Source organism: Barbus barbus, assembly GCF_936440315.1.
Source record: "Barbus barbus genome assembly, chromosome: 28".
In the NCBI taxonomy this organism is placed as follows: domain Eukaryota; kingdom Metazoa; phylum Chordata; class Actinopteri; order Cypriniformes; family Cyprinidae; genus Barbus; species Barbus barbus.
Window position 1 is genome coordinate 27629287 of NC_136756.1, and position 25644 is coordinate 27654930.

Here is a 25644-nt window from a genome sequence, read left to right on the forward strand (position 1 = left end):
TATTGCCAAGCGTAGTCAAACATTCATGTGTATCTAGGCCACTGCGTTCCTGCCGTCAGTCCACACGCACTCATCTGATGAGATCCTATGGCTGCATCACCCCTTTTTGTGTTTAGTTTTCATCTTCGTTCCACATTATTAGTATCAAATATTACATGATATTTTTTATAAAACCCTTCGAAACTATCTCATTGCTTGCACTGCTGTCCACAGAGGTTCGTAAAAATCTCCCACTGGTTTTTGCACCCTGAAAATATCCACATATTTAGATTTGAACAAAAGTAGTAAGTGTTGCTGCATCAGGCTTGTATATCAGAACTGATTTAAATTTCAAATTTAACAGCGAGCCATATCAAAACAAGATATATTATTCCTTTCTTATAAGACCGATGCTATGTTTTTTCCCCCTGAAGCAATAAATAAAAAGCAATAAAACAGAAACTTTTAATAAGCACCTTTTATATTCCCCGTAGGTGGCTTACAAAGTGCAAATACATTTCTACTTAAAAATAGACTTGCGTTTGGTTTTAATAGCGAAGAGGAGAATGACAGATGTGCTCACTTAGTAATTGCTCGCAGTCCACAAGCCACCGGAGCAGTTAACCTCTTAAACGCTTTCATTTCAAGACATTATTATACTGATATCAGTAATCCGGAGCATTTCGGATACGGAAGTCAAACGGCTTTTTGGAAAGATGAAAATAAATCCATAGACTTTTTGTAATCGCCTGAATGTAGTTTACCAAATGGCTGGCTCTGTTAAAATTTCCATTTTCTACACTTTTCTTAAAAGAACTGCAGCTAGTCATAATGTGATAATGAAGCTTCCTTACAGGGAAAGGCCACAATGTGGTGTGATGTGTTATTTTAAGGGGAATCTTGGCTCTGGAAGGTCATCTTTATGTTACACCAATATTATAATTGGTGTAACATAAAGACATTATAAAGATGTCTTTTGTTCAGTGTGTGCTATATTTAAAGCTTCTAATGTCAGAATATAGTCCTGGTTATAAGGTCCAGTAGAAACGTCCTGTTCCACAAGAGGGAGCACATGTTAACGTTTGAACACAACCGTCCATTGAGAATTTCAAATCATGCATTGATCGCACAATCCCCCAATAACATTTAGGCTTTTACTTTGAATGCACCGTTTTTTTTTTATTCAACCGTCAGACATTGAGCAAAAGAGCTTTTGCAATATAAAAAGCATATATACCTTATGTATTTGTTCGCGTTTTGTAGCTAAATAACTATGAAATATTCCTGGTGTTTATTGTAACTGCACACATTGCTGCGCGCTCGCATCTCATTAGTCTCAAGTGCGTGGACTAAACTTGTACTTTTCGTGCATTGTATGTTTTAGCACGTTTAACTTGTTTTGTTTACCGTTCACATCTTCTGCTAATTTTTTTTTTATTTTTATAAAAGCCCAATAAGAGTTTTAATAGGCATTAGCACGCTCATCTCAGTGCACTTCATTATCCAAGGACATTATCAAAATACACATTCACTCTTTTCACTTCAAACACAAAAGCTTTCACCCATTCTGTGTTTATTCTGTTCCGCTGCATTTATGGCACGCATTACGCAGTATTGACCTAAAGTTGCAAATCTCATTATGCGGGGCTCATTAATGATATGTAACGATTTCGCCGTTTTACGCATCAAACATCTGGCGATGCGCATTGGTTGCTCGTTGTTCTCCTTCCACTTCCCAGACGTTATTGATCAACCCGTTACGTCAGTATTGATAACTTTACCAAACCCAAAATCAAGTGCAATCCCGGGAGCAGCACTAATGCATCTATATGCATTTATATTCTGTTCATATCGCATCCACCGGCTCTGGCGCGCTGCGCGTCCCGTCTAGTTTTCCACAACTGTTATTTCCCTAACATTTTTTTTCCATGTGGAGTGTAATCGTCAACGCTGTTTAACGGGGGGAATCCAGCCCATATATTTATTGTAGCCGCTCTTGAATATTGTGCTCAAGATGGCCGCCGATGTGGGATCGATGTTTCAATATTGGAAGAAATTTGATCTCCGGCGGCTTCAGGTTGGTCTTATTTCGCACTTTTACACGACGCGATCATATAGGCGATAATGCACCTTGCATGTCATGCATTTTCTCTTTCGGAGACTTTAGAGGGACGGGATGGTGGTGTTGCATTGATAGTTATTAGTAATTGATCCTCTTCTGCCTTTTGTTCGGTTCAATCATTGATCAGGAGCGCGCAAGATCAGCGGCAGCAGCCTCGCGCACACTACCGCGCGTTAACAGCACATTTAAGGCTATTTTAACGCTTGGTTCGCGAGCTCTGCTGGAAACGGAAACTTTTAATGCCTTTCCGAGTTGTGGACTTTAACTTTTTATCAGCCTAATGTGTTTTATTCTAATAGAAAGACGGAACGGTGGCGCGCGGGTGCGCGGCTCGTTCTGTAAAGTGCCGGTTTGTGTTTCATCTCAGACTTTCTAAAACAACGACTCGTGTATTTTGGACCTTTAACGTTGAATGTGTTTATCCATCTCTCGCGTTTGGACTTTATTAGTGTGCTTCAGTAATTATGACGCGGAGCGTAATGAACGTGGCACCGTCAGAGTTTCTGATTAGGAAAGTTTATGTATTTATTATTGACGTCTTCATCTATTACGACAACTTAATAGCGCTTAACTAAGTAGTAAGTATTCATGTTATAATATGTCATGTTAATGCATGTATATTTACTTGTACATGCTCATATGTTAACGTTATGTCTCGCATGTAGTCTTGGTAAACTGTGCACATTGTAATTCATTAACAATAGAAAAAAATGCGCTTTATTTTCAAATACGATCGCTTGACATCGACTTAAGATCATAATTGATCCTTGGTGATGGTGTGGGTATTATAATGCGTTGGCTGTAAATTGACTTCCGATGTCAGGTTCAATGTCAAAAATGAAAGTCCAATATGGTTAAAAGAAAGAAATCTTTGAAAAATCTAGTTTCAAACAGATGGGTCATGCTTTTAAAAATGCAGTCTTTGCATTTGTTGTTTTCATACGTTTTTGAAAAACTTTTTTTGAAATACCATTTTCTACATATTAAAAATACATTTTATTACTGTAAACACGTGGTGTAAAAATTTGACATTTTTACATATTTTCTGTATTGTAGTATTCTTTAGCATATATATATATATATATATATATATATATATATATATATATATATATATATATATATATATATATATATACATATATATATACACACATACATATACACTGTTTATACAGAAAATATTTTTGAATATTTAAATGAAAAAAAAGTCATTGACCCATTGCTATTGTTAGTATTTTCATATCCAGTCTTGCTGGACACAAGGATCAGCCTGTTGTATTTAAACACACACTCCGGTTTCGTTTCAACCGCAGTGTGTACGCTCCATCCACACCGCTTGCGACGCGTCAAACCCAGAACGCTGGCTGACTGTTCGCGCTTCTCGGACTGTGTAATTGCATTCCCTGCTAATGTTTGTAAATCAGCCTCGGCCAGCGCAAGGGCACAGACTCAGCCATATGATTGATGTTCTGTAACATAAGAAATGACAAGAGCATGCCAAGCCAAGCCGGAGAGGAATCAGATCTGTCTATGTGTGTGTGTGTGTGTGTGTGTGTGGCCGATTGTTATTCAAGCCTTTCCAAAGAAGAGCTCCTTGTGTAGGCTGTTGTTGGAGGGTCTCTCTCATGTTTTTGGTTTGTTCTGAATACAGACAGACGGCAATGTCCATACTGAGGTTATCCAAACCTTGAACCTGTTCATGGACAGGGAGAGCAAACATGTTTTCATGGAGAGCTCTTCTGGACAAATATCAGTTGGTTATTGTCTGGACTGTGCTCTGAATATTTCTTCTAGGATGATAAATCAAAACACTCTTCATAAGAGTAACCAGATTGAGGAGATTAAACGTTAAAGTGTAAGAATTAGTCATTGACAAACACATCGATCGATTGCTAATCTGAATATTGAACATGAGGAGGAGTCACGTCCCTCACATTGTCTACGGTGGCCTTTAGAGGACAAAGAGGTTTTGTGAATTAGTTGATCTTTTTGTTTTAAATACTGAGCAAGTTGTTAAATGACAGCTCTTTTCATTGACATTGTTTAATCAGCTTTGAGTTAAACAGTCCAAATCCATCTGTCATCATGAAAAGCCGCACCAGCGGTGAGCGTGCAGTGCGGTGTTATTTCCCATGAATCCGCTGGGCTCGATATATGTATCACACACATTTGCACATCAGAGTTTTTCTTTGTTTCTGGAGTTAGTCTAGGTCACACCTGCATGGTTCAGGTTATTGATGTGCTCACCTGCAGCCTGTGACAGTTCAAGTCATGTTTAATGCGACGTGAATGCAGCCGCTGAATGCTTCCACAGCATCTTTCATCTCAAAACGCGCTCGCATGTGGGTGGAAGCTAAAGAATATTGTGTTATTGAACCTTTTGTGGCCAATTCCACATCCAGTACGTGATTTTAGTTTGTAGAAGCTATTTATTGAGACCTAATGCATGTGAGAAAGCAAAAATGTTTACACAATCTTAATGTACGCCGTTGTACGTGTAAATATGTGCCATATAAGAGTTGTATTAGTCATTTGTCCCATTCCATATGGATGCATTTTGCAGATTGCATTGATTTGTGTTTAAAACTCTTAAAAATGCGTTGATTTAATAGGTTTCAAGTCAGGTGAAGCTATTTGCTCACAAAACATCCAACTGCAAGTTATTTTGCCTCATGTTGCAAACAGTATGAACAAGCTAACTTTTAAACATGAATGAAAATATGTGTCATTTATGAGTTGCATTAGCCATTTTTCCCATTTCAAACAGGTATCTTCTATTTTTCAGATTGCACAGATAGTTTAAAACTCTTCTGAATGCATTTATTAATGGTTTGCAAGTCAAAATGTACATTGATGCGCAAAGATGCGTATGAAGCTGTTTTCTCACAAAACATCCACCTAAAAGTTATTCTTCATGTTACAACAAAGGACAAATTATGAAATTCAGAGGAAGCACTGTCAGCTCACGTTAAGTCTGTAGTCTTGAGTTGTTATCTGATGTGCATGCATATTTTGGACATGTTAACTTTTTATGTATTTGAGGCTTCAATTTTCTGTGTACATGTCATTTAAGAGGTGCGTTAGCCATTTCTCCCCCTTCCATGGATGCATTTTTCACTAATGATTATAAATGCATTCGTTGATTAATTGCAAGACCACAAGTTAGGCATGAAATGTGCATAGATGTTCCTTATGAAGCTATTTGCTGAGAAAACATCCATCTGAAAGTTGTTTTCACTCATGTTACAACAGAGTATGAACAGAAGAAAGCTATAAATATGAAATTCAGAGCAGCTTTCATTAAGTATGTAGTCGTTAGAGTTAAGTTTGCTGTTATGTGGTGCGCATGCACATTTTGGACGTGTTAGCTTTTTAAATAATCAGGAGACATCGCTGTTAACTCATTTCTGAATCTAGTCCGATGCTGTTTATTGCATGCTGTGATGATCTTTGATATTCTCCCTGCGGGACGTCGTGTCCACAGCTTCCCCCGAGGGCCCCTCACCCACTCTTGAACTTGGACTCCAGCGAGATCCATATATTGGGGCGGGTGAAAAAGAAAAGATGGAAAATATTCAGCACATCTGCTGCATCGCCTTTAATGTGTCTAAAACTTCAGGTGTATTAAAGGTTCGAGTTCAAATGCTTCTTCCAGGAAGATGGTTTTTATTCCTCTAACCCCAGACCCCCCTGAACGCAGCGCCACTGCTTGTATTGACCAGCGGACGAATAAGTTCAGGAGAGGGGGGGATCTGCAGCTGACAGCTGATTTATGACCCTCTTTGTCTGTGTTGGTCTGTAGCGGAGCATCTGGCCGTGTCAGATGATGTTTTCGCTGGGGTCTGTGGCTTATGACTGTCGCTTGGGTTGCTCTCAAATTACATCATTTCATACAGCAGTTCCTGTACTGCCATTAATCCTCAGAGGTGTTTCAGTGATATTCCCTCATGAACGAGCCTTGTGTTCCGGTCTCATTGGGAATTCTTCATGAGAGGGAATATTTGACGTCCTCCTGTCTTGATATGAGGCGTAGTGATAAGGTTTTTTTTTTTTGTGGTTTGTGGTGGTATTCTCTCACTAAAATGTTTAAATGAAAAAATGAACATAATGCATGTGGTAATATGAGAACAATAAGGTTTCATTTGTTACCTATATTTAATGGATTAACATTACCAATGAGCAATACATTTGTTACAGTGTTAAAGTCGGCATGAAATCAAAATGGACTTTATTTACTTTACTATCGCACATTGCTAGTCTTGATGTTAACAATTAATCTGTGCAAGTTAAACCGCTGAAAGAAATAGTTTGTCTTGGTAATCTTTAATCAAAATCTGAAAATGCTCCTCCCCTCTAAAATGATGGGCATTCTCTGATGACATCAGTTTGATGGCTTGGGCCTGAGCGTGACATCCTTAACCACGCCCCTCCAACGGTCAGTTAATTTCTGAATGAAACGCCTAGTTTACTACATCCAATCAATTCGCAGTAGAAAAAACAAGCCACACCCTCTGTTCTGTTGGAATCAACATTAACTAAGATTATCAAATGCTTTAGAAGTATTTTTCATTGTTAACTAATGTAGGCAACTAATTTTTACAAATGGAACCTTATTTTACTGAAATGGTTTTGGAAATAGGGTTGTTATAGTTGTTTTTAATATATTTTAATATTTTGATTTAAAATGTATAATATAAAAATAGTAATAAAAGTAATAATTCTAGTAATAATAATAATAATGATGATATATATAATTTAATACTTTATTATTTTAAATATTTTTGTTATAAGTGTGTGTTTATATAGAGAAACAAAATCTATATATATATATATATATATATATATATATATGTATATATATGTATGTGTATACACACAATACTTTATTACAATTATTAAATACTACATTAAAAAACAAACTATTTTATACAAAAAAAAATTAAATAAACCTTTTAAAATATTTATTAATTATTTGCCAGCTCTCAATTTATTTCAGTTAACTTTTTAGAAAATAATTTGACGCTGCTAGTATCTTGTGTAAATGATAATGACCTTGTTTGAGGCTTATGAAGTGAAGATGAGACGACGCCAAATGATGTTCCTCATTTAATCTGTTTCCTAAGCGATAGGACACGTCCTCGTAAGAACGGACGCCGGGTTCTTCTAACCTCATAAAAGAGATGACACAGAAATAGATGGGCTACAGGTTTTGGTGACCTTGGTTTCCACTGGACTCAGGTCACATGGCCGTTGCCGTGGTAATAATTCACACCAGCCAGATGGCATTTCCGTGGGCGCTCGTGGAAAGGACAGGCCGAAAGGTCCCCGCTAGTCTCTTTTAGGACAGATCTGACCAATAGGGAGCAGGCTAACAAGATCCCTGTGCAAACAGACTGTTCTCTTTTGTCCCAGAGTGTGCAGAGCATTGGTGACCAATATGAAAGCTGATGAAATATGCAGTTGGTGCATTTATATTTTTATATTACAACACATAAATCAAACTATGAGGCTGTTTATTTTTGTATATTTGAGTTCTAGCTCATCTTTCCTGTCATTTTTTTTGATGTTTTAAAACTTTTTCCTGTCCCAGTTTAATGTGCAGAGACTACAACTATTCAAATGCACACAAAATACTTCCCCATTGTATTTCAAGTGTGCAGTCCTGTCTTTTTTAAGTGATAGTTTAGCAGAGTGATTAAATGACAATTTTAAATGTTTATGAGTAAACCGTCTTTTTAACGTGCATTGATTGAAGTTGAGTTTATTTCAAATGTGACATTAAAACAAATGTTGTTTTTCAGGTAGCTAGTTATAAACCAGTGCTATTTTAGTGTCATTGATATACTATTATAGTTTTTGTTAATATTTTGAATTAGTTTTCAAAAAATGTGAAAATGTTTTCACTTTAATTTAAATTAAAGTTTCAGTGATTTTTGTTGTTTTATCATTTTTATAATGTTTATTAGGTTTAGTTATTTTAGTAATTAAACTAAACAAAAAATGAGAGAGGTTGTCTTGGCAAAAAAAGACTTTATGCTTATGTTGTAATGTTGCACATGCAGTGCATATTTGACTTAATTCTTAATGCAGCAAAGCATGAAATCAAGCTACCCGAGTTTGCATTCATATACTTGCGTAGATAATTTTTCCACCTAAGAAGCATCCGTAGGCTAAAGAACTCTTATCGCTTTGTTTTTTATGCAAAATAGATCGTCATGACATGTTCAATGGCAGATGAGTTTAAGAAACCTGTTTAGAAACCATGACTGCTATGACGTGTTTTGACATTGTAAACCTAGCAAACTTTTATAGTTTCATCTTTTAAATTTAATGTGCATTTAAAATGTGTACTATATTTTGCATTATATTGCCTTTACATTAAATTATGCTGCTGCATGAGTGTTTTTAATGCAACTGAACACTTTCTCTTTTAGAAAATCACAGAAATGCTATTATAGTATGTTAGTGCTATATAGTTTGCTGTTGGAGCCAACATTATATTTGTTGTAGTTTCCGTTCACTGTTATAGAAGTTTACTCAACTTTGACGACTTGGCCTTTCTGAGAACCCTGGAAATGTGAAAAGTGTCCATTGTGGTGCAAAAAACACGCTTCATCTTTAAGTCTTAGGCTGTAGTGTACTGTCAGTCTTTTGGTTGTTTTTGCAGTTTCTCAGGGACCATGTTTTGCATGACTCAGGTGTTTGCATGTCATCTTTACACCTCAAAACGTGACTGTAATATCGTCAAACAGTGCCATCACTCCTCTGTGCGTGTGTGGCCTCTTTGTGCTGTAGTTTGCTCAAGAGCTTTTCCTCAACCAGCTCCAATTGGCCGTGAAAAAGACTCATTTCAACTCTGAATTCATTCACGGTGGAGGGGGATCTGTGTTTATTGCTGTTATTGTTGCTGTCAAATGCGCTGGATCTGGAAACGGTTTAGAGATATTCTGCAAGGCGCTCGGATTTGCAGGGATAAAACGCTGTTGTCGAGAGGAAACCTTAGCAACGTTTACTAAGCAATAGCACAACAGAACTACAGTTTATGCTGCGCTAATGCATGACAATCAAATATGATGGTTTAATAGATAATATACACATGGATTAAATAATAGAATTGCTTGTTGTTCAGAAACACTGCTGTTTATTCCCATGTAGATCCATAGTAAGATGCATCAAACTCTTTAAAGTACTGTTCGCATTTGTTGGAGGATCTGCTCGTGTTGCGTACAATTTCAGGACTGATGTCTGAATGTGTTTGATTGATTCTTTAGATGGTAACCGGTTTATTTGTGCTTCATAACGATGCAAGAAACATTGTAAGATTTTAAATAAATTTTGCCCACAATTTGGAGTCACACTGCATATTAATCCACAGTCAGATGCATCAATTTCTTTAAAGTTACTCTTCATTGTTGTTTGAAGATATGCCAGTGTTTCCAGAAGTGGTATTATGTTGTACGTTCATCAGGACTGATTTGTGAATGTTTGATTCATTCTTTAAATGAAAACCAGCTCAATTGTGCTTCATAATGATGCAACTGTTTAGTCATTTTTGTGACATTTTGTCCACAGTTTGGAGTCGCAGCGCAAAAATAATCTACATTGAAGATGCATCAAACTCTTTAGAGTCCCTCTTCACCATTGTTAGTAGATCTGCTAAGTATGTTATAAATTCTGGATTGATTTAGGAATGTTTGATTGGTTCTTTAGATGAGAACAAGCTTATTTGTGAGTAACATTGTAACACTGAGTTTAAATTGTTAAAACATTTTTTTTGCAATGTTTTGCAGTTTGGAGTCCCGACACTTATCCCACATTTAAGATGCATCAAACTTATTAAAGTTACTCTCGCCATTGTTAGAAGATCTGCTAGTGTTTTGTAGACTTTTGCATACAAGTTCAGGACTGATTTGTGAGTGATTGTGTGGTTCTGTAGATGAGAACCTGTTCTTTAGTGTTTTATAACAATGCAAGAAACATTGTAACGCAGATTTCAAATTATTAAAAACAAATTCAATATTATCCACAATAAGATGCATAAAACTCTTAAGTTACTTTTTGTTCTGCTAGTACTTGACTTTTAGACTTTTACGTACATTGTAAGTTCAGCACTGATTTGTGAATGTTTCTTCGGTTGTTTAGAGAACCGGCTTCATAACGATGCAACCCAGCAGGCACAGGTTGACATTGGACATTGAACTTGCATAAAAACCAATTTGACATTGACTTTGATTACACAACCTAAAAACAACTAAATTTCAATGTCAGCTGACGTCAATATTGGACATCAGATTAACATTGACATTAGACGTTGAATTGACATTTAATTTTGGTCACCCGACATCGCAATCGAAATTTGACCAAATATTGTCTTGTGACGTTGTATGCTTGCTGGCAAGAATCATTGTTTTTAAATTGTTGAAACTTTTTTTGTTTTGCTCACAATTTGGTCTCCCCACGCATATTAATTATGAGGTGCAGCGCTTGTGCGTGTATGAGGCCATTAGGCACATGAATCGGGGGGTAATGAAATCGATTCGTATGTGTGTGTTTGCACTGACCATCATTAGACTGTTGTGAAAAGCTAATCTGTGTCGAATTAGGCAATTATAAACTCATATTCGCCACCAAGAGCTTCCGTCTGTGCTCAGAAACAAACATTTCCATAAGTGTGCACCCTAATGTCTCACCCTTCACAAAAAAGAGCTGCCTAGAACAATCTTATCCATCAGGCTGGCAGAATGGAAATTCCATCTCTCTCTGTGAAGCTTCGGCGGAGGAAACAAAGAGGAGAGAAAAGCGTCGAGAAAAGGCTTTTACGGTGTCTGCAAATTGAGTTGTGAAGATCCCAGAGTCACATTCCCCTCCCGCTCAGCCGACAACATTAGAGGAGAAGTGAAACTGACTCAAGATTTAAGCAGTTTAACCTTCCTCTGTAGAATTAGCGCTCGAGACTTCAAAGCGGATACTTCAGCATGCGGAGAGGAATTATAAACCGGTTTTTGCTCGGCGCCGGGCGCCTATTCACCGAGCGAGAGAGCCGGTCTGTCATAAAACAGCCTCTTAATCGCTGTGACCCTCCTAGGGCTCGATTTTCATACCTGTCCACACTTATTTTCCCCCATTCACCTCCACTGTTCCTGGATTAACCCTCCGTGCATGTGCTTTGATAGAGCGGTGCACTTTTTTGCTACGTTGGTGGCTTATTTCTTTAACTACACAAAGCCAGTGACTCGCTAACACAGTGTGTGTTACACTGAAATTATTAGCAATGGCCCATCTGTTTGCTCTTTCACTTTGAGCAGTAAGAAACCAGCTAGCATCTACTCACAAGACCTTAGTAAATGCATAGCAATGACTTGGCAATGACCCACAACATCCTAAAATCATGGCTCTGGGTTTTGCATGAGTGAGCACTCACTTTTGATTCAGTCTGATTCCCTTTAGCAAATTGGTTCATTTTTTTCAGTGAACATGCTCAAAAAACAATTCACTTCGAATCAAAGGGCTCAAAAGAATCTCTCAAATTCCTGTGTGACTTTACATTTCATTTTTGACTTTGGTTTCCTCCCACGGCCCAAAGACATGCAGGTGAATTGAAGATTGTAAATGGTCCCTCCTCCAACTTGTGTGTAAGACAGACTTGTGTATGGATTAAGTGGTTCTTGCCATGAATATAGCCATAGATGCAGGAATGGCGTTAAGAAGAAAATAAACAAACATTTAATTTTTATGGTAAAATTGCTGATTATTCCAGTTTATTTGTTGTTTGTTTGTTTTAGATTTTAAGTTATGGCATATTCTGTTGTTCATTGTTCCAAGCATGAAAAACGGTTAAAAACATAATATTGTTCATAATATTCTCAGTGTTGTGGCTGTTAACAGTATTCTCAAAACTATTAACCCTATTAACTTCAGCATCTTGCAAATTTCAAACTGGTTTAGCCGAATCATTAAAAAGAATCAACCAAAGCACTGATTCTTTTGCAAATTGAAGGAAAGAATCATTCACATTTGTGTGATGTTTTAAATTTCTTTCTTTTTTTGTAGTAAAATTGATAATTATTCCTGTTTTTGTTTTTTTTGTGATCTAGGTTATAGGTGATATCATATTTTGTTGTTTATTATTCCGAACATTACAGTTGATCCTGTTCAAAAATCATTTGGACCCAGTTCATTGATTATTTTGAGTACTCATTCCTGTGACATTTACATTTTTGTAGTAACATTTTAATGTTTCATTTTGTAGTAAAATTCCTGATTATTCTTGTTTATTTGAGGTAATTTTTCATTTAGTTTATAGGTTATGTCATATTTAGTTGTTTTATTGGTCCCAACGCTAAAAAAAAAGAATATTAATAATGTTGTTGTTAAAGATATTTTCAAAACTCTAACCCTACATATTAAACTTCAGCATGTTTTGCAAATCAGTTCAACTGAATCATTAAGACGAATCAGTTCAGCAGAACGATTCATTTGTGAATTGGCCAGAATCACTAGAAGCTGCATGAATTAGTCACCACACATTTAAGCACCACACATAAGGAGATTTGCATTGACAGATCACACTGCTGACCCTCACACACACACAGCTAAACCATGACAGACACTTCCTGTTTAAGCCGGTTCCTCCTCTAAATCCTTAACGACGTCCCAAAAGCACAGATCCTCAATTTTTTCCCCATCGATCCACGCTGGAGTCTGATAGTTCATGGCAATGAATCTCTGCATTTTCATATTAATACCCGGCGCGCTCACACTCTCGGGGATGGCGATGGTCTCGGCACTTCAGTAAATAATGAGGTTTTAACAAAACTTCGGGGAGACATTAGTCTAGTGCACCGGCAAGGTAAAGGCCCGGCTCGCGACGACCGCCTAAACCCGATAGCAGCCCCATAAACCAGATTGTGAGAGAAAGAGAGAGAGAGAGCTAATGGCTCATCTGTTGGAGTATATAGCTGTGTCTTCTCCCTGCTGGCAGCCAAAGCAGAGCAAGTGAGGCCATATTGAGCTGTGTACCTGTACGGCGGCCCTCTTTATTTGTTTTGACTGTCTGATGGCAGATGTATTGAGCACCGGCCTTTCTTGTTCATTTTACAGAGGCCTTATTGAATCCCCTCCATTCTTCTTCTCCTGCTCTCTCTGTGCCTCTTTTATATCAGCCAGTTCTTCAGTCACCATAATTCAGCTCTCTATTGTCCATTCTGCCCTTCAGGGATAAAGAAGACCCCATGATTGTGTGTGTGTGTTTGTGTGCGAGTGGCTGCATGTGTATTGTGGTTTTCTTTTTTTCCCACCCAGTGAAGTAGAACTAAAAATCACTGTATCATGCAAAAAATGACCGCTATAAAATGATTACTATTTGGTAAGGAAATCCTAACTATTGCACAGAAATAAAAATTGCGTAGGATTTACCGTGAAACATTTCTCTCTTGTAAATTTCACAAATAATTACAAAGAAACTGCATGAAAACAGTATGAATTAAATTGATCAAAAGTGACAGTAAATTTATAACGTTACAAAAGAATTCTATTTCAAATAAATGCTGTATTTTGAACTTTCTATTCATAAACAATTACAGTTTCCACAAAAATATGAAGCAGCAAAACTGATTTCAACGTTGAAACCAATAATAAATTATCAAATCAGCATTTTCCAATGATCTCTGAAGGATCATGTGACTCTGAAGACTGGAGTAATGATGCTGAAAATTCAGCTTTTATTACAGAAATAAATTACATTTGAACACATTCAAACAGACAATAGTTATTTTAAATAGTAATGATATTTCACAATATTACTGATTTTACTGTATTTTTTGATCATATGAATGCAGGCTTGGTGAACAGAAGAGACTTCTTTCATAAACATTTTAAAATCCCAAGCCTTTTGAACTAGTGTAAATCATAATCATAAATGTTCAGTGTCTGTATCATGCATCAAAGCACAGTGTCGTTGTTGTAAGGCTTGTATTATATAAACAAAATCACATTTCTTGCACGTTTGGTGGCATGTAGTGGCGTGCATTAAATTTGCATGTAATGCGTGCGCTTCCCTGCTAAGCAAATCTAAATGCAGTTTATTCGTAGTCTGTTGCCTTTTTTGAATTGTCATTTCTAGTGTTTACATAACGGCTTCAGAGAGAAACAGAGAAAATCAGCTCTGACTGGAACCAGTGGGACGCCTCGACACGCCAAAGGGCAGTTTAGATGTAGGCACACAGGGCCACACGGAAACAAACTGCAGACGAAACTCTCCTAGAGATCCTTGCTTTCATTTTTGCATCTCATTTTGATTATTTAATTAGTTCTATTGCTTCAAATCATGTATGAATGTTTAACCTACAAAAGATGTCATTTTTTGTGTCATTCTTCAGCATTGCAAGCGTGTTTCGTGAAGCGTATTGCAAGAAAAAGGAAGTTGATATGAATTACAAATGTGATCTTTGACGATAGTGACGTTATTACGCACGCTTTTCCAATGCAATTTGGATTTGGGAAGTTATCCGGAGTCGCCCAGGAGCTCTTTGACGGATGATGTAGTCGTTATTCATCCTGGGATGATTTTGATCAGTGCGCCGGCGAATAGATTGTGCTCGATGACACCGTGATCATCTCCGTTGGTTTATTAAGGAGCTCCAGGCGGTTGTTCTTCATTTTTTGCGAGTCTGGAAGAGCTTCCTGAACTCTTTAATAGGAATTAATGGCAGGGTCATGCTTTTTGGAAGACAACGGTGGTCTCGGGGTCTTCAGGAAAAGAGTTTTTAGGGCGTTTTTGACTGTAGTAATTAAAAAAAAAATAAAGACGGGAAGAACAAAGCGTCGAATTGAATCGTTCCCGTTCAATTCCCCTTGTTAGTAGCTTACCGCATTCCCCCCTCTCTCGCTCTCTCCAGATGAATTTTATGTTTTTTCTTCTCGCTTTCTCTCCGTGGTTTTCCCCAGACAGGTTCCACAGTGTTTTAGAGGGGATGGATTTAATTGCTCTGTGGGGATTGGTTGGCGGTGCTGGGCCCGGCTGTTTAATTAGTGTACCCTGCCGGGATTGGTTTAATGCTTCGTGATCTTGAAATTGTCTGATTGTTCAGCCCTCCAGGGACCCCCTCTCTTTCTCTTCTTCCTCTCACTCTCTCTCCGTTGCTTCTCCATCTCCGATCTGCCCCTATCAAGAGCAGCAGGTTTTGCTAAACGCCGATCCAGGCCTTGCTGGAGAGGGCAGGAGCCGGCCGTTTCCCTCGGGCTGCGCCGACAGGGTGTAAATGTGAGATGAGGGTCATTGCGACAAGGTCTTGCTTTGATCTGTTCGGCCCCTCGTCCTGAAACGCATGGATGAGATAGATCTCTGTACTTGTACTGTAGGTTTTCCTACAAAACTGACTGCAGTAGCCAAGCAAAGTGATTTTGTACTGGCTTTTCAAGTTAAACCTCGGTGGTTGATCACATGATCTTTATTGCGTGCGCTCCCATTGGTTGTCGCAGCATTGCCCCACTGCATACTTGCATAAAAATAAAACTTACTCACATAGCCAGTGGTGTCTCATTGAAAATGTATGACTTTGGGTTACTTTGACGCTTTCAGTGTGAACGTTCTATACAGATGTGAAACCTATTAAAATAGTTTTTGGTAACTGAAATCAAACTGAAATAAAATTAAATATAGATATTATATTGAAAAACTTTGAGATGAAGTACTAAAATTATTAGAACTAATACTAAAATAAAAGTAAAGCTAACAAGAAATGTGTGTAAAAACAAAAATCAGAAATGTTGCCTTGGCAACTAACTGAAATAAAAGAAGTTTGATTAAAAGTACTAAAATTAATAAAACTAACACTGAAATAAAATAAAGGTAAATATAAATATAATTTTTTTTTTAATAAAAATGGCAAATGAAAACTGAAATCTGAAATAAAACTTAAATATTAGATGGAGAAAAAATTAATGAAAATTAAAATGTTGCTTTAGCAACTAACCAGAATTAAACTGCAAAAGTTACTAAAATTAAAAAAGTAAATATATAAATAAAGCTAAGTAGAAAAAATTGAAATGTTGCCTTAGCAACATCTAAAATAAAATAGCAATTAGATGAAAAACCTTAAAGGAACACTCCACTTTTTTTGAAAATGGGCTCATTTTACAACTCTCCTAGAGTTAAACAGTAGAGTTTTACCGTTCTTGAAACCATTCAGCCGATCTTCGGGTCTGGCGGTAGCACTTTTAGCTTAGCTTAGCATAGATCATTGATCCGGATTAGACCATTATTTATATATATACAGTGGTGTGAAAAAGTGTTGGCCTGATTTTGTATATTTTTGCATGTTTGTCACACTTTAATGTTTCAGATCATCAAACTAATTTAAATATTAATCAAATATAACACAAGTAAATACTACATGCAGTTTTTGAATGAAGTTTTTTATTATGAAGGGAAAACGAAATCCAAACCCACATGGCCCTGTGTGAAAAAGTGTTTGCCCCCTAAACCTAATAACTGGTTGGGCCATCCTTAGCAGCAACAACTGCAATCAAGCGTTTGCGATAACTTGCAATGAGTCTGTTACAGCGCTGTGGAGGAATTACAGCCCACTCATCTTGGCAGAATTGTTGTAATTCAGTGGCAAACTCTTTTTTACACAGGACCATGTGGGTTTGGATTTTGTTTTCCCTTCATAAAAAAACCCTTCATTTAAAAACTGCATGTTGTGTTTACTTGTGTTATCTTTGATTAATATTTAAATTTGTTTGATGATCCGATGATCCAAAGTTTGAGACTGTATCCCATAATGCAATACACCTTCCTTGACCTTTCACATCCACTGTGATGAATGAACCAGAAAAAATATTTGTAGTGATTTTAACATAATCTCAGCAAAATGTTAAGGCATTTTTCACAAAATTGGATTAAAAATGCAAAAGTATTTCTGAGGTAACTGCACATCACTCGCTGAATCAATCATGTGACATTCAGAGCCCGCGTGTCAATGGTGTAGCATACTACTGTGTGAAGCGTTTAGCATTGCATACTGTCTCACACACTGAGCCTCATTCATCAGACACAAGTGTTTGTTTACACAAAAATTAAAAGTTGTCATGATTTCATTGCATGATCAAAAATCTCCTAAATATCTTCTGTTTTCCACAGAACAAAGCAAGTTCTTCTGATTTAGATTGACTTGAGAGCGAGGAAATTGTAGATTGCATGCAACAGTTTTTGTAAAGATGGTTTTATGGGCATTTTTTCAGCCCATGAAATTTTTCAGCCCATATTTTTTCACGAATAAGGCTCAACATTATCAAAATAAAGTATACGCTGCACAGGTTTGGTTATTGTGCAGAGATGACCGATGTTACTGCAACAGAGGACTGTACCACACAAAATGCCTTTGTAAAATAAGAAAATCAATGAGGAGAAAATCAATTTGGTGAAAATACAATTTGCCTTCCAAAAGCATGACTGGATGAATGTGTTGGCAAAGCTAAAGCCTGATGCTAACTCAATCATCTTACACTGAGCTCAAACATTTTAATGGTTTGTTTTTACATTTTTCTAGATCTTTCTCTCAAAAGGGAACGCTTTTTGTGCCAGTGGCTCTGGCGTTTCGCTGTTTATGTATCAACAGCTTATTTTCCATTGAATATAAGCTATTATTTTGGTTTGACGGCAGCTTCTATATGTGGGAAATCTGTGGTGCTATAAATCAATGTCATTTCAGTTTAACTTGCACTGAAAGCTCACAGTCTGTAAATACAGGAGTTCTCTGTATGGTTTCCAGCAGCACTGAGCCGGAAATGATCAAAGCGCCATATGAAGCATCTTTAGTTGAGATAGACTTCTGACCTGTGCATTAATCCCACAATGCTCTTCTGGGGAGCTGCTTCACAGCTGTTTTACTGCCAGCAGCACAAGCGCTCACATCTCTTTGAAAAACTGTCTGTTGATTGTTATATTCAGCAAACCCGGTGTACAATAACTGCTGGATGGAGTGATGTCCGCCCTCCGTAGAGTTTAGTTTAAAATCACCTTTTGCGACTTGTTTTTCAATCTGACCCCATTCCACACATTTCCATCATTCTGGGCTGGAAAATTGTCTCTGCAGTGGCCTGCTGGTCTTGAACCGCTATCATCTGTGGCTCGGATAATGTCTTCACCACAAAAATCTTCCAAACCAACAACAGTGTTACCATTGCTATCCGTCTACACTGAAGCACTTTCAAGCCACTTTATTTTCCCCATGCATCTAAAAAAAAAGTGGGTATTTATTTGTTTGTTAATTTAATAATAATAGTCTTGTTGTTATTAATAATAAGAGTAATAACAACAACAGTAGTAAGTTATACCAATATTAATATACGTTTTATTAAATATGATTTTTAGTATGTGAATTGATTTCTAACTTTCATTTGACTGCTTTTCTATTTAAATCATTTTAATTTGAAGGTTTTTGTGAATTTATGCATTGACATTTTTATTATTTTTATTATATATTTTATTTATTAGTGATGTCAAACGATTAATCACATCCAAAATAAAAGTTTACATAATATATGTATACAGTATATATTTTTAAAATATTTACATGTATATACATTTATATATTATATTTCGTATTATATATATATACATATATGCATGTGTTTGTATTTATGATTAATCGTTTGACAGCACTATTATTTAAATATAATAAAAATGTCAAATTATATATATATATTTATTTTACAATTTCAACTTTTTAATTTATAATTTATTTCAAATTTATCTTAAATTTTTTATATAATTTTTTATATTAACCTACAATTTTTGTGCTGGGACATGTTTGTTTTATTTTTTTATTTAATAAATAAAATAATAATAATAATAATAATAATGTGATAAGTTGTTCTGGGGTTTGGGCGTGTGTGCTGCTTATTGTTATTGTGGTTTATATTTTTAATTTTATTTACATGTACTGTTTCTGAATGGTTTACTATGATTTTTATTTTATAAATAATTTTGAATATTACATCAAAGCCAGCATATCATCAAATTTAAATTAGTTTTATTTATTTATTTATTAAAAAAAAATGTACTTTGGTCAAATATGTTCTAAAAAAAATAAGAAAAGGCTTATAAACAAAGTAATGCGGCATATTTCTTTGAACATTATGTAGTACCACTGTTTGTCATCGTTCTGTGCTCTAGTATGTGTAGGTAGGTACAGCAGCACGGGCTGATGAGGGGTAATTTACTGCGCTGAATTGTGTTAATGGCTAAAATAAGTAGTTGTAGCTGTTGTGAGATTAGTGTGTTCTCAGCTGGAGTGTGTGAATATGAGAGCCGTTCCTCCCCAGTGGTCCTTTCATATGAACGACACCAGCTCAAATTAGACTTTTGCTTGCTCAGCTGCACCTGCTGGAAGGACATGGTGAAAGCAATCAAAGTGAATAAAAAAATCTGTTATGTAATGTTGTGTCCCTCTCTGTTGTTTTTTCCTGTGTGCTGTTACATGGCCGCTGGGATTGCCCTCTGTGCTGCTGTGTGACTTCTCTGCACACTCACCTTGATGGAGGGAGATTGTAGCGTTTGTAAAGGACGACTCCAGATGGGACGACTGCCCTTGAGTTTAGCTCCATCACTGCCGGCACTGTTGACCTCTGCCGTTATGACACCAGACATCAGATGCACATTAAGTGCTTTGTCTCTCTGAACTTGCACACAGAACAGGTTGCTGTGGTTTTCAGTTTGTGTGTGTGTATGTTTTTACCATTCAACTGAAAGGTCTTGCATTCACTGATTCAGTATGCATATGCAAAAAATGTTTAACTGCCCTTTGATAATTGCTGGTATAAATTGTAGAGAAACAGTTAGCAGAGTAAAGATAAAAAGCATTTTAGCATACAGTATGCTAAAACTACTACCTCAGAATGTCTTCATATATTTTATAAAACACCTGTTTCTATGATCGATCTCAATACATCACATCCATGTTTATGAAAGTTTTTGTTGTTACTGTGGTCAAAAGCATCATGATAATGTAGCTCCACCCACACTGAATTCTCATTGGTCCAAAGTCATGTAACCCATTTCAAATAACTAAACTTCAAATGTGTTCTGATTGGCTTTGATCTCTTTCAGTATGCAGTTCCAGTATTATTCCATTCTATTACATAATAGTATATATTAATATTTTTAATTAAAATTTTTGTATTTTCCATTTTAAATTTTTGTTTAAATTGTAATTTTATATGCTTTTTAATTTGATTATTCATTTCATTTTTAGTAATTTTATTCAAATTTTTACTTTGACTTTTTTTTACTATTATTTGAAGGAATTTGGAAGGCGGAATAGTTGTGCTTATTTGAGTTAGTTTGAGTCTGGCTATTAAACTAGTTAGAATAGATGCTTAGGTTAGTATAGCTTCATCCTCTGAAGGTTAAGAGATTTATTCTCAAGGCTGATGTTTGACTACATAAGCACTTACTGACATTTTATACAGTGCGTTTGCATCATGTGTGGCCTTTTGAAATGTTATTCATAACACATTTAGCTCTCATAATGATTTCAGTGGGCAGCGGTTTAGGGAGGGGCCTGATTTTATCCGTGGTGAAACATGTTAGTCTGTGATATTATCGGTTAATTGGAAGCCCACCGCTGAGCTGATAGGAAAGCCTTACGCAATGCTTTCACAATCTTACTACTAGCCGCAATTGCACACATGAGGTTTGGTCAACGGGATTACCAAGGAGATGGTCTCATGACAACAAAATTGTTGCCAACCGCCAGCACCCCCTCCCTCCCTCCCTTCCTCCTGCTTTTCCTGGAAGAATGATTACTAAACAGGTTGAGCTGGTGCTGATGGTGCAGTAATTGTGTGTAATGATAGCAGGTCGAGTATTGAGTGGCGTACGACGGGGCTCTAATCACAGGATGTTGTGTGGGAGAGGCTTTTGGACTCTTTGGGGTTTAACAGATTAGAAGTGGTTTTATGAATTCAGAACGCTTACCGTGAACCTGTAGTATGTGGAGACCCAGAAACCGTTGTGGTAGATGAACGAGGTTCAACAGGAGAAAGACTGATACGGGTTTCACTGTAGAATGTGATACTGTTTCAGTGGATGGTTGAGCTGGATATTGATAAAAATCAAGGATAACATGTGTTTCATATGTGAAACATGCTTTTCGGGTGCATGCAACACCAAAACATTTCTCCAAAATGGGAATTACGAGAAGCTGTAGTCTCTAATTAGTCACTAGTGAACAATTTCAAATGACATCACCAGTATTTACATGAGCTGAAGTATAATTTTTTGGTTAAATCTTTAAAAAGTGACAAAAAAAATTATATATATATAAATTATAAAATATAATATAATTATGTAAATTTCTTACGTTAAACACATTATTATATTGAATCATATATTGAAATTATGCAGAAATGTATATATAACTTAAGGGTCTGAGCTTCCAGCATGAATTGCTGCATGAGTAAAGTTAGTGTTAAAGGCTTTCTTTTTGCTGTTGTTGTTGTTGTTATTATTGTTATAGTTATATGTCATGTGGGGATGTTAAAAGCCCTTTTTTCAGATTTAATGGTGTTTTGATGATTGTCACCTTTATTGAAGTTTGTGTGTCTATTTCAAACTATTGCACAAATTGTCTCCTCTTTGCAAGATGTTCTTTTCTGTAGAGGCAAATATTGCTTTTTTCTGCATATAAAAGTAATTTAAGTATTACTATTTACACTACTGCTCAAAAGTTTGGGGTTGATCAAAACAATTTTTTTAATACTTTTATTCATTATTTTATTAAATTGATCAAAAGTGACAGTAAAGACATGTATACTATTACAAAATATTTCTATTCCGAGAATCCAAAAAAAATGCATCACAACTTGCAGAAAAATATTAGGTGGCACAACATTGATAATCAGAAATGTTTCAAATCAGCATTTTAGATTTATTTCTGAAGAATCATGTGGCACTGAAGACTGGAGTAACGATGCTGAAATTCAGCTTTGATCAAAGGAATAAATTACATTTTAAAATATATTCAAATAGAAATTTTAAATTGTAGTACTTTCACAATATGTTGTACAACTAATACAATAATACAACTGTTTTTATTGGATTTTTTAATTAAATAAATGCAACCTTGGTATGCAAAAAAATTCAAAAACATCATCACAAACTTTTGAACGGTAGTGAATATTTAAGAATATTTTTTGTATTACTTGTATTTGAAAATTTGCTGAAGAAATCTGTAGGGACATTTTGCATGTAGTGAACAAATAAATTCATAATGGCCAAATAAAGCAATAAAAATTCTGTAGAATTCCCAAAATGAACTCAAATCTCAGTGCTACTTGATGCATTTTTCCCCCACACCCATTCCTTTTTTTCTTTTTTGACAGTGAATGTGTAAAATGTATGTTATTCAAGGTTTTTCGAAGCACTAAAATCCAATCTCTTTGAGAGATCAGTTGAATCTGCTGAACATTTTTGATTGGCATCAGCTGTTTAGCATTCAGATTGATCTGTATTCTTACTCACATTGGATGGAAATGTAAATTTTAGGCATTTATTCATGTTTGATGCAGCCTTCTGCCCTCAAGACATGATAATATTGTACACTATCACTCCGCTGTTGTACAGCGTTTATAGTCTGGCGTCACTGTTTGTTTAGATGAAACATGACGAACGGGAACCTCATGTCTCGTGGTTAAAGCATAATAGTCTGTGTGGCGTGGGAAGCGCTCTTATTCCCAGTCCTCCCATCTCACCCGCAGCTGGCTTTCGGACAAAAGCCAAGAGCGGCGGCCGTCTAGACACGTGGCATCATTAACCCATGCTGACCCTCGCTGATGAATTCGTTCTCACACCCAGCCAGCAGCCCACCAGATAGCTCAAAAGGCCCCGTCCCTCCGCTGACCGCTCTTCAGGGGCCCCGGATGGTCCATTAAGAGCAGCGGCCTGCATAAATTGAGGTGAGGTGGCCGTAGAGCCTCCTGAATAATTCAAGACGTCTGGGCCGGGGTCTTGAGGGAGGGCGCGCATGTATGTGTGTTTGTGTGGCGGATCAGGGGTTAATAACAGGTCTGCAACCCTAGTGTCAGCAGCTGTGCCCTCCTCATATGAAAGAATCCTGTTCTGTTGATTAGATTTTTCCAAAGGGATCAATTTTTAATCAGCAGAGCATCTGACTGGGGTCAATAATGGCGTCGCGGGGAAGACAGTTGCCGGACAGCCGTCTTTATTTACAGGACTGTTTGTCTTTTAACTGTATGCAGATCTCCAGGCTTCACTGCAGCACTCGCAAATTAGCAGGACTGTTGGAGTTTGTCTGCAGCACTTTAGTTTGGCTGTGCTTTCACTATGTAGGACGGCCGGAGAAGTGACAGACGTGACTGTGCAACAGCTTTCCTCTAACTTTTTGTTGAAGCCAGCTCTGCTATCCATCTCTATACCGCCATTAAATGTTTATTGCACTACAGGGAAACTGTAATGTGTTAAATAATGAGCGAGTCGTAAACATTGTTTCTGAGATTCTCCTGGAGTTTTGGGTTTGTGACTGCAGATGAATTTGTGGAGCAATGGACTTGTCCATGTATGTCAACCTGGACGCAGACAATATAATTACAGGATTTGAAAATGTAAAAATGGAGTGAAGCGCGGTCTATTGTTGGATATCTATTAGGGGTGTAAGAAAATATCGATACACGTGAGGATCGCGATATTTCGTTTGGCGATACTGTAACGATTCTCCAAAACGGAATATCGATATAAAAAAATCATACAAGATTCATGGCAGTTGTCTCGTTTTGAATTCATATCCCGACCGCTAGTCTTCATCTCTGAACTTAAACAGTGACAGGAAATACTAGCATCAGGGCACTCCACTAATGTTAGCGTTAATATAGTTCGCTGCCAGTAATGGAGGATGAAAGAATTGTTCCAGTTCTCGTTTCGATGTACAAAGCTGAAGTGTGGCGCCATTTGGGCTTTTGTGGTAATGTCCGCCCCAGGACCGCGGCGCGAGCACAACCTCGGTTCTGTCCCGTGTTGAAGAGCCTTTACGCGGCGGGCGGTAGAGTCGCCGTGCAGCTACAGCTTTCTCTCGTAATTCGGGGGCGTTTTGTGCAGTTGGGGCGGTGCTCGCGTCGCGGTCTCGGCGATTCTACACGGAACATAAATACAAACTGAAAAACCTGTGAAATCCAAGTTGAAAAGTTCTGAGAATGTTTGACATCTGTATTTATTTGATTATTTTAGAATTGTTTTGTTTTCTTTAGGAATCCTGCAAGCACTTTATTTTTCATTGATATTAAGCAGATGTCATTTTTTGTATTGTAAACTTAAACTGTGAACCTTTAAAGTAGAGTCTATAAATATATATTTTTATCTTTTTATAAAATACATACATATACATACATTTAACTAAAGAATCATGCAAGCACTTGAATTTGTCCTCCTTTACTCGTACTGCACAAAAAGTGGTTCAGTAATGTTGAATGTTATAGGGACTGATTATTGCAAATGCTGATCCCAGTGTGTTCTGCAGTGTGTTCTGTTTAAACTATTTTTATTTATTTATTTTTTGCTAAGGTTTGCATATGGTGGTGTGTTCTTAATGACAGCTTTCCTAAAAAATATATATCCTATTCCTAAAATAAGAAATATCCCAATATATCGCCTTGCTTACAATATCGCAATATATCGTATGACAACCCCTGTATCTTGATATGTATCGTATCGCCAGATTCTTGCCAATACACAGCCCTAATATCTATCATTTTTTTCAGCCTAAAGTATATGAAAGGATGATACTGGCCTGCCTGGCCAATAACTTTTTACTAGCTTTACTAGCTTATACTCCCTGTGGTTTTCTGCCAAAATTAAAGCTCTATATAATTTAAGACATAAATATTAGTATTATAGTTTGTGGTGTTCTGCAAAATAATAAAAACAACAACAACAATAATAATAATAATTATTATTATTATTATTTAAATTTTACAGTACGTTATTGCAACAGTAATGTATTGTTTGTTTAATTTTATGATTTAAATACATATTTTTGGAATTATTATTATTGTTATAATTATTAGTAGTAAATGATTATTTATTTTACAGCATATTGTTGTAGTAATTTATTTATTGGTTTAATTTTTATAATTGTAATATTTTTGAAAACTATTATTATTATTATTCTATTAATAATACAAACTAATAAAACACACCACATTTATTATTAATAGAATAAAATATTAATTTATAGATTTGTAAATTTTTATAATTATATAAATATAATAATAATAATAATTATTATTATTATTATTATTATTATTATTATTATTAGTGGTAGTAGTCGTAGTAGTAGTATAAAATGTTTCTAACAATACTTTAATGGAATAGTAATACTTATTTATATTTTAGGAATTATACTAATAATATGTTTGACTAATAATAATAAAAATAATACTAATATTATACTAATAGTAATAATAATAATAATCGTCGTTGTTGTAATAGAATGAAACTTTAATAAAAACTTTATTTTACTCTA

General features: G+C 36.2%; 1 protein-coding gene across 1 annotated transcript in view; it reads left to right on the top strand.

Moving 5' to 3' along the window:
• Positions 1–1993: 1993 nt before the first annotated feature.
• The window catches only part of cux2b (cut-like homeobox 2b), a gene marked incomplete at its 5' end in the record, with an annotated part of 163697 nt that continues 140046 nt past the window's right edge, over positions 1994–25644 (top strand). The window contains one exon of the mRNA XM_079382941.1: positions 1994–2056. Within this exon, the coding sequence (XP_079239067.1) occupies positions 1994–2056 (63 nt within the window). The remainder of the gene's footprint in view (positions 2057–25644) is intronic.